This window comes from Macrobrachium nipponense, chromosome 4, assembly GCF_015104395.2.
Source record: "Macrobrachium nipponense isolate FS-2020 chromosome 4, ASM1510439v2, whole genome shotgun sequence".
Classification (NCBI taxonomy): domain Eukaryota; kingdom Metazoa; phylum Arthropoda; class Malacostraca; order Decapoda; family Palaemonidae; genus Macrobrachium; species Macrobrachium nipponense.
Window position 1 is genome coordinate 123232686 of NC_061100.1, and position 10465 is coordinate 123243150.

General features: G+C 39.3%; 1 protein-coding gene across 3 annotated transcripts in view; it reads left to right on the forward strand.

Annotated features, from left to right (window-relative positions):
- Window positions 1-10465, forward strand: part of LOC135211116 (uncharacterized) — a 366483-nt gene that overhangs the window by 171316 nt on the left and 184702 nt on the right. For all 3 annotated transcript variants that reach the window (XM_064244219.1, XM_064244220.1, XM_064244221.1), the window contains one exon: window positions 7333-7827. In XM_064244219.1, the coding sequence (XP_064100289.1) occupies window positions 7333-7827 (495 nt within the window). The remainder of the gene's footprint in view (window positions 1-7332; window positions 7828-10465) is intronic.

Below are 10465 nucleotides of genomic sequence, written 5' to 3' on the forward strand. Positions count from 1 at the left end.
GGAGGCCGGTTTTGGACGTAAGTGCGCTGAACTTCTTTGTGATCAAGAAGTTCTCGATGGAGACTTCTTCCTCTGTACTTTCTGCTCTTCGTCCAGGGGACTGGATGGTATCCCTGGATCTTCAAGATGCATACAGGCAGTCCCGGGTTACGACGGGGGTTCCGTTCTTGAGACAAGTCGTAAGCCGAAAATCGTCGTAAGCCGGAACGACGCTTGGAAATATGTCTTAAACTAATAAAAAAGTTATAAACCTTACTTGTAATCCTTTGGTTACACTACATGTTGTTTCCTGTAGTTTTTTTATGTACAACCTGGAGTTATTTTCATAAAAGAATGCTGGTTCTTGAAGGTAAAAAACTATTGTAATCCTCTGGTGACACTACATTCTTGAAGTTTTATGTACAACCTGGAGTGATTTTGCAAAATCTTGAGGGCTACAAGAACAGCTGATACTATTTACGTATCATATAGACTAATTAAAGTAAAGTGTTCTTTAAATAGGCTTATATTAGTAGTATCAACAAAACATTTCCTGCCATGAGTCAGAGGCCGTTTAATGAAACGAACACTTCTCTGTCCTATCTGTTCAATAAACGTTACGTCAATCCCCGAGACCATTGTTGCCAAAGCGTCTATCTCTCTCTCTCTCTCTCTCTCTCTCTCTCTCTCTCTCTCCATCTCTCTCTCTCTCTCTCTGATCAAATTAACATTGGAAACTTTGACATACGATGCCCTAATATACGAATGTTTTTGAGATACAACAGAAAATTTGCGAAAATACAAGCTTTGATATACAACGAAATATTTGAGATACGATTTTGCGATGAGTGTTAGTTGTATAGGCGACCGATAAATGGCGTTCAGTCTGTTTGTTTGTTGGTGCTGCATGTTAACAACGTCGTTGTTTAGTTCGTTGTATTTGCGCCTATTTTTCGTGTATTTTGTCTATTTTATTATTAACCATGGGTCTCAAAGCTAAAGACAAAGCAGGTGATAAGAAAAAACCCAACCAAGAAAATGATTTCGATGGAAGCAAAACATGAAATTATAGCAAAGCATGAACGTGGCGTTCGTATCGTCGATTTGGCAAACGAGTATGGTCGAAATCCTTCTTCAATATCCACGATCATCAAGCAGAAGGAAGCTATAAAAACCCCCGAGACCATTGTTGCCAAAGCGTCTCTCTCTCTCCTCTCTCTCTCTCTCTCTCTCTCTCTCTCTCTCTCTCTCTCTCTCTCTCTCTGATCAAATTACGTACTGGATAATGTCTCTCTTTGGATACTTCGATTTTGCCAAATATTGAGGGCTACAAGAACAGTTGATTACTATTTACGTATCATATAGACTAATTAAAGTAAACGTATCTTTAAATAGGCTTATATTATTAGTATCAACAAAACATTTACTGGCATGAGTCAGAGGCCATTTAACGAAACGAACACTTCTGTCCTTAACTCGGAGCGTCGGAATACGCCTCTCTCTCTCTCTCTCTCTCTCTCTCTCTCTCTCTCTCTCTCTCTCTCTCGCTCTCTCTATCTCTCCTCTTTCTCTCTCTCTCTCTCTCTGATCAAATTACTGGATAATGTCTCTCTTTGGATACTTGGAAATTTGCGTTGTAATCTAACCAGAAACTTCGTTTTGTTATTATTACTGGAAACAAGCAATGATTTTTTCATTATTTGCGCTTTGGACTGTTATATGTAAACTAGTATATTCATTCGCTAGAAACTAGTTCCGCATATGAGGCGTCACTAAAAAACATAGAAAAATACAACATAAAAAGTGTCGAAAATCATCATAATCTCAAAATTTTTGTTGTAATCTAACCAGAAACTTATTTTTATTAATATACTGTGCTAAACTATAAAGGATTTTTATCATAGTATGCGTTTTTTAAAAGCGTCGTTAACTCGGAGCGTCGGAAGCGTCAGCGTCGTAACCTCGGAACAAGCCGTCGTAACCCAGGTACGGATTTTTCCATTGAATTTTAACTTTTAAGAAAAGCGTTGTAACCTCGGAACATCGTAAGCCGAACGAACCGTCGTAACCCGGGGACCGCCTGTATTTCCATGTGCCAATTCATCCGGCATCAAGGAAATACCTCAGATTCATGTCACAGGGAAGAGTCTTCCAATTTTGAGCGCTTTGCTTCGGACTGTCGACGGCCCCTCAAGTCTTCACGGGTGTCCTAAGGAGTGTGGCGCATTGGCTACATTTGAAAGGAATCAGGATCTCGATGTATTTGGACGACTGGCTAATACGAGCAAAGTCAAATGATCAGTGTCTGGAGGACCTTTCGGTAACACTAAAGATGACACAGTCACTGGGACTCCTAGTCAACCTCGAGAAGTCCCAGCTGGATCCCCAGCAGAACATAGTTTATCTGGGGATTCAGATGGATTCTCGGGGTTTTCTAGCGTTTCCATCAACAGAGAGAATAGAACGCTGCCTTTCAAAGGTGTCAGTTTTTCTAGGGAAAGAACATTGCTCCGCGAGGGAATGGATGAGTTTGCTGGGAACCATATCCTCGTTGGAGCAGTTCGTTTCCTTAGGGAGACTACACCTAAGACCCCTTCAGTATTATCTGAAGGAGAACTGGGATCAGAGTTCCCAGGACCTCGAAGAATTGTTCAGAATCACGGACAAGATCAAGCAAGATCTTTGGTGGTGGCTAGACCCGAAGAAACTCGGTCAAGGAGTATCCTTACACATAAAGAGCCCTCTCCGAGCGTTGTTTGCAGACGCGTCGGAGGTAGGATGGGGAGCAACGTTGGGTTCGGAAGAAGTGTCAGGCACCTGGGAAGGAGCGCAGGTGTCCTGGCACATAAACAAAAAGGAGTTGAAAGCCATTCACTTAGCTCTATTACACTTTCAAAAGCAGATCTCAGGATCGATCATTCAGGTCAATTCCATCAACACGACAGCCCTAGCGTATATCAGAAAGCAAGGGGGAACCCATTCATTCTCCCTTTACGAGACAGCGAGGGAGTTGTTGCTTTGGGCTCAGGAGAAGGAGATCTCTCTGCTAACGAGATTTATACAGGGAGAGAGAAATGTTCGAGCGGATCTGCTAAGCAGAAAAAACCAAGTCCTCCCCACCGAATGGACCCTCAACCCTCAAGTGTGCGAGCAGTTATGGGGGTTATGGGGAAGGCCGAACATAGACTTGTTCGCAACCAACTGGAACAAAAGGTTGGAGAATTATTGCTCCCTGATTGCAGATCCAAGAGCAATAGCGATAGACGGCCTCCTCATGGATTGGAAGGGACTAGACGGGTACGCTTTTCCCCCCTTCAAACTAGTAGGGGAAGTAATAAGGAAGTTCGCCTCCTCAGAAGGAGCGAAACTGACGTTGATCGCCCCCTTTTGGCCAGCCCTAGATTGGGTGACAGAGTTACTGGAGTGGATGGTGGATCTTCCCAGATCGCTCCCACTAAGGAGCGATCTTCTCAAACAGCCCCACTTCGACAGATATCACAAAAACCTCCCCGCTCTAAGTCTGACTGCCTTCAGACTATCGAAGGACTCGTTAGAGCGAGGGGGTTTTCTCGAGAAGCTTCAAAAGCAATCGCAAGAGCCAGGAGACCCTCCACGTTACGAGTATATCAGTCGAAGTGGGAGGTGTTTAGAAGATGGTGCAAGGCGCATGAGGTATCCTCTTCCAGTACCTCTATAACTGACATTGCAAATTTTCTTCTTTACCTTAGAAGAAAGTGTGGCCTAGCTGTCTCTACGATCAAGGGGTATAGAAGTATGCTGGCCTCAGTTTTCAGGCATAGGGGCCTGGATGTGTCGGACAATAAGGACCTACATGATCTTATTAGGTCTTTCGAGACCTCAAAATGTCAGAACGCAAAGAATCCCAGTTGGAATTTGGATATAGTCCTTCATTATCTTATGTCCGAAAAATTTGTACCTGCTAATAAGTCTTCCTTTAGAGATTTGACAAGGAAGTCTCTGTTCCTGTTCGCCCTAGCTACGGCAAAAAGGGTAAGTGAACTTCAAGCGTTAGAAGGCAGAGTGGGTTTTAAGATGTAGGCTGCAATTTGCTCTTTTAAGCCTCTCTTCTTAGCCAAGAACAAAAACCCATCAAAACCATGGCCTAGAAGCTTCGAAGTGAAAGCACTTTCATCTCTTACTGGAGAAGAACAGGAGAAGACCTTATGTCCTGTAAGAGCTCTAAAATTTTATTTACAAAGAAAATCTCTTTTGGGAGGTACGCAAGAAAGTCTTTGGTATTCGGTCAAGGATCCGACAAGACCTATTTCAAAAAACGCCCTTACGTTTTTCATTAAAGACATTATTAAGGAAGCGCATCTTAAATGTGGAGAAGAACAGTATAGGCTCCTCAGAGTGAAAGCACACGAAGTGAGGGCCATAGCAACCTCAATGGCCTTTCATAAAACGTGGTCCCTTCAAGCCCTAATAGAGTCCACGTATTGGAAGTGTAACTCGGTGTTAGCTTCTCACTATCTAAGAGATGTGAGAGTTACTTATGAGAAGTGCTTTTCACTGGGAGCATACGTTTCCGCGGATTTAGTGCTGGGAGGAGGAGCTGAGGTTAATCCTAATTAGGTTAGTTAATGTAATTTTAGCATTATGGTGTTTGGTTTTTATGGTTGATTGGAAGAGGGTATAGGAATAACCCCTTTCAATTCCTAGATTTAACATGGTTAGGAGGGTCAGGTGGTCGGGATTAACTTGTGGTCTCCTCGTTGTGCATTATGTAAAACCTAAAGTTCTGTCATGTAAGAGGGCTAGCCCCCATTGATAAGATACAGGTCAGGCTCTGCCATGTAAGCGGGTAAGCCCCCATTGGCACGATCCATGCAGGCTCTGTCGCGTAAGCGGGCTAGCCCCCATTGACATGATCCAGAAGGGCTATTCGGTTATAGGCCTTTACCTCGCCGAAGCTCTTGAGACATGCAGACTAAATGACAGTAATCATGAAGTTTTCTGCCCAGACAGGTAAGAACCAAGGATTGATATCCTACAACAATTGTTGTTTCCCATTATTAAAATTTTTATTTTTGTATGTATTTAGCTGTCTCTTACCCTCCACCAAGGGTGTCAATCAGCTAAGTATATATCTGCCGGGTAAGTTGCATGTATAAAAATGATATTGTTAAGATACAATGAAGTTTTATACATACTTACCTGGCAGATAAATACTTAGCTATAGACTCCGTCGTCCCGACAGAATTCAAAACTCGCGAAACACGCTACAGGTAGGTCAGGTGATCTACCATTCCCGCCGCTGGGTGGCGGTATCCGGAACCATTCCCGTTTTCTAAGCCAGATTTTCTCTTCCACCTGTCTCCTGAGGGGAGGCTGGGTGGGCCCTTAATTGTATATATCTGCCAGGTAAGTATGTATAAAACTTCATTGTATCTTAACAATATCATTTTTATTAATATACTGTGCTAAACTATAAAGGATTTTTATCATAGTATGCATTTTTTAAAAGCGTCGTTAACTCGGAGCGTCGGAAGCGCCAGCGTCATAACGTCGTAACCCAGGGCGGATTTTTCAATGAATATTTAAGAAAACGCGTTGTAACCTTGGAACGTCGTAAGCTGGAGCCGTCGTAACCCGGGGACTGCCTGTATATGGTTGTATAGGGCAAAAAATGCAGTTATGAAAAAATTCATGGAGCTTCATATAGCATTTGAGAATACGTATACGAAATATTAGAAGAAAATGCAATATTTCTTCTGTTATCGTAAATTTTCATAATTATTGTCAAAGAAATTGTGAGAAATGGCATCTGTAGAGATTCTGTGGGTCACAGAAGCGAGTATCTGGTTCAACCATGATCAGTAGGACCACAGACTTCAAGTAGATTACATGTTTGAGTTTCACCTCGTGACATTCGCTTGCTTTTACATATGCTTATCTATGTTTCGGCAAGAATTTCATCATGCCAATGAGGAAAAGACAAGGAAAACATCTCACTAACATAAAGATGAAGAAAATTCGCTCTAATATGATTACAGAATATCATAATATATGCGATATTAGCGTAGTTAGTGAAGAGAGAGAGGGAAGGTTACGTAGTAAGTAAACGCCCCTGTCTTGCCTGAAGCACACGTCACACTGTCCCCAAGGCTACGATCTTTGAGCAAAGGGATCTTAATTTATGATAAATAGCATAGTTTTGGTTTATTATTACCCAAAAAGGATTATGAAATTCATAATAATCATGATTTATTAACATTGTCTTTGTAAAAAGGAAGTACAATTTCGAATTTCACCTCTTGACATTCTCTTGCATTTACGTTTGTTTATTTTTGTTTCGGCAAGAATTTCATCATGCCAAAACGGAAAATACTAGGAAAACATCTGGGTAACATACAGAAGAAGAAAATTCGCTGTAATAAGCCGAGTTAGTGAAGGGGTGAGAGAAAGTTGCGTAGGAAGGAGTGCCCCGTCTTGCCTGACGCAGTGCCCCAAGCTACGATATATGAGCAAAGGGATCATCATTTATGATTAAATTATGATAAATAAAATAGTTTTGGTTTATTAATACACAAAAAAGAAATATACATTCATAATAATCATTATTTATTAACATTGTCTTTATAAAAATACAAAGAAAAACTTTGAACGCCTGTATCTCAAAACTATACTTATTGACCTTCAAAATCTATCTTCTCACTTAGTTTTAAAGCTATAACATTGGAATTTGGTATATAACTCAGAAAGAAATTACAGAATAATCAAATAGAGCCCTTTTTTCAAGGTTATTTCTTTTTTTATAATTTTTTTTTCTCCTGATTTATAGGGTTTATTTTTTTACCATATTGAAAAATTCATATCTAGCAAAAAAATTACTTTTAGAAAAGAAACTCCGATTCGATTGGAGGTCTACATCAGGTCTTTATATGGTAGTAATCCTAGGTCTTAATATTAAATATCAAGGAAGGAGATAGAATTTGATAAATGGTTATTTTCGGGATAAATCACCCAGGCGTCACAAAACCGAAGGTCAGAGGCGAAAATCATATGCGGTTTGGAGATGTCCCAAGTCACCTTATTAAGTGGTATGAATATCAAAGTCCTGTCCTTAAAAAATGGCATCAGCCGGCCGGCCCCCTTAATTCAGATTAAAAAACCATAGCATCCAATGTATTATACATAATGATCTGATAAGTAATTTAGGAATAATTCAGAGGTTAGATTCTTTTACGTTTAGACTTTGATTTGACAGTAATCATGTTGACTGTTGAAATGATTTTGAAGGAAAGCACTGTATTTTTATACATTTTTGTATCTCAATGTTCACATGGACTTGGAAGCCTAGTGACAATGTATTTTTTCTTTTTCTTTCAGGTGCCACCTTTTTCTCGGTCAGATCGGTTTGACTATGGGCAAAACCAAGCTCAGACCCCTACTCCTGATTACCCCTCATCACCTAAACCTTCACACAGGCTTCGTCATAATCAGTTTGAGGGTGTTTTATTGCCTTCAAATAGATCATATACCCTTTGCAGCTCTTCAAATCATTCCTTGCATAATACTGAGGCATCATCTCATACCTTGCCTGCAGCTTCTTCCATTTCTCCTAATAAAACTGGTGTTCATCCCCAACTTGGGCATACTGTTAGCCTTTTGACCACCCCACCGGCTCCTCCCGCAAGTGCCAAGCCTCCTCATGTTCCTGCTACTCCTACTACACCAACATCCCCAGATTTTCCTGATTACAGTGACGATGAATCTGCTTTACGTGAGGTAGTTCTTGAGTTGAGCCCTCCAAAGGGATGGACTAAGAAATATGATGCATACACTCAGACGGTGTATTTCTATAGCAAAACAAAAGGAGAGCGGGTAAGTACAACTATGTATTAGGTAATTTATCATGATTTCTAACATTTTACGAGCTCTGTTATCATACAAATTACAAAACCTTTCCATTTCACATATGTTTGCACTGGTGGTATAGGTGAAGTAGTTAAACATTAATAAGGCATATCTTACTTTCAAAATTTATAATTTATTATGATAAGTTATCGATTGCCCTTTCAATTGTATTCCTATTTTCTTTTATCATTTGGATCATCTTCAAGCTGGTATTATTCTCTGAATTTTTACTTATTGAACTGAATCACAGGCATCCTCCTTATCTGTGCTAAATGCGTTCTAGAACCTGTCAGATAGAGGAAGCTGGATGATAACCATATACTGACCAGATTTATAAACTGATTTCTGTGTCTTTGTACTCATGCTACAGCTAAATACAGTGAATCCCTCCGTACTCGCAGACTACATATTCGCGGATTTCTCTCTGGAACACATACCCCCTTTATTTGCAGAAAATTTGCCCATTCACTGTATTTTTCTATGAGATATATCTACCAATTACTGTTTTTTTTTATTTCATCTTAAAATGCACTTTTTGTAATAAAACTATTTTAAAAAAACCAAGTACAGGCAATCCCCGGTTATCAGCAGTGGTTCAGTTCCCAGGGGTGTGCCGTGCCGATAAGCAAAAACCATCATTAACCAAAACTTGGCAATTTATGGTGCCATAATGGCACTTATGGCACTGATAACCGGTTATCGGTGCCATAAGCACCCTTATGACACTTCTGCTAGGTGAGAGGTATCTGGCACCTCTGAGAGAGAGTTGCAGTTGCCTTCTGCTTTTAAAATCTCCGACATCGAGATGCTCCTCCCCCTTACAGGATCCCTGTGGAGATTAATTCCAGGCAGCCAATAGGAATAGAGGAAATGGTTTAGAGAGAACGAAGGCGTTCAGTTCAGAGGGGCAACTCGAGAATATGAACTTACTTTAGAAAAGGGTATTATTTTGCTCAATTCTGGCTTAAAATCCTGAACACCTCCCTATTCTAGAGGACATTTCAACCCTAGACGGGTTGGGATGGACACGACAAGCCAGAAACAAGGACAGATGACATGCAAATTACTGAGCCTTCTATACTCCTTTGAGTGGACTTATGATATAAAATAAAACGAAACTCTGCAGATAAGGATTTTCACGTTTGAGGGTTTACTTAGATAGGCATAGAATTTAGAATAATTTAATTCTTGAAAATTAATGAAATCAAGGAAGATAAAAATAAAGTGTGCCATGACTAAAGATACTAAAACTAGCAATTTGCTATAACACAATAAATAAAAACAAAATTTTAAATACTCTAAACATAACGTCACTAGAAATGACTGTTAAATTGAACAGTAATAAATGATCAACTTAACCTACAGGGTTAATAGTATAGTACTTAATCCTATCATGTATAATACTGTCAGCTTATTGTTTAAGGCAACAAATGGTATTCATTTTCCCTGATGGGGCGATATGACGTGTTCATAAGGGTGTTAATAGCCCTAAGATTTTGTTTAGTAATTTTGTCCGTGTGCAATTAGGATAATGCATAACAGTATTAATTTCTCCATAGGAAGTATTAGTGTAGACTAAAAAGGATGGAAGTAAGAAAAGTAATTCTCCTTAGAGGAAACAAGATTATGCAAATGCAAGTCTCACAAGACATTGACAATTGACAATTGAAACACATACAAACACACACACACACCGTATATACTTGCGTAACACGCGATCTCGCATATCATGCGACCCCCAAATTTTCACCCTTAAAAAATTATTTTTTCACGTATCTCACGTCTCATGCGAGTTAAATTTGCAAGACCAAATAACAATGGGCTAACCTCTTTTCCTCCTTTTATCTATTTCATTTTTAAGTTAGGCTAACCTCTTTTCCTCCATCTTAATCTATATCATCTAGTTAAGTTTAAAAAGGTATAAGAGAATGCCAAAATTATCGGTAGTAATAATACACTTGTTTGAAAAATGCACACAGCCAGAAACAGCTGATTTGCTATGAACAACCAATCCGATAACAACAGCCTTTTTGCTTGCATTTCAACCATCGTACGATAGTAAAAAATTACCATAGTTATGTTGCAAATGATGTTAAGGAGAATAGGACTGATATATTTTTACATTACAGGTAGTAGTAAACTTACTACCGCAATTGGTTATGACCAACCAGTCACAAATCGATTAGGACTTAAGTTGGCCCGTGTTAATTTTTCTTAAGAACATTATACTAGCTTAGCCTACACTACACAGCATACTTTATACATATATAGCATAGTAATTATTAATTGATTCTCTAGGTTCAATGTACATTGGCTTATGATAATTCAGTACAAAGAGAAATTGAATAACATTTAACAAGTTAGCCTCGCGAATACGATGATGATGATGATGATGATATTGTGGTACGTACATATTTCGTATATATACAAATATTAGTAGCCTAGCCTTCAGTATACTGTATACTACATATATGATATAATTTAGTAATTTATTAATATAAGCCAATTTTGGATGTTCAATGTATTTTGACTATGACATGTCAATAGAAAAAAAAAATGGACACGAAACGGGAATCAGATTCGGACCAACATCGTCATACCTAAT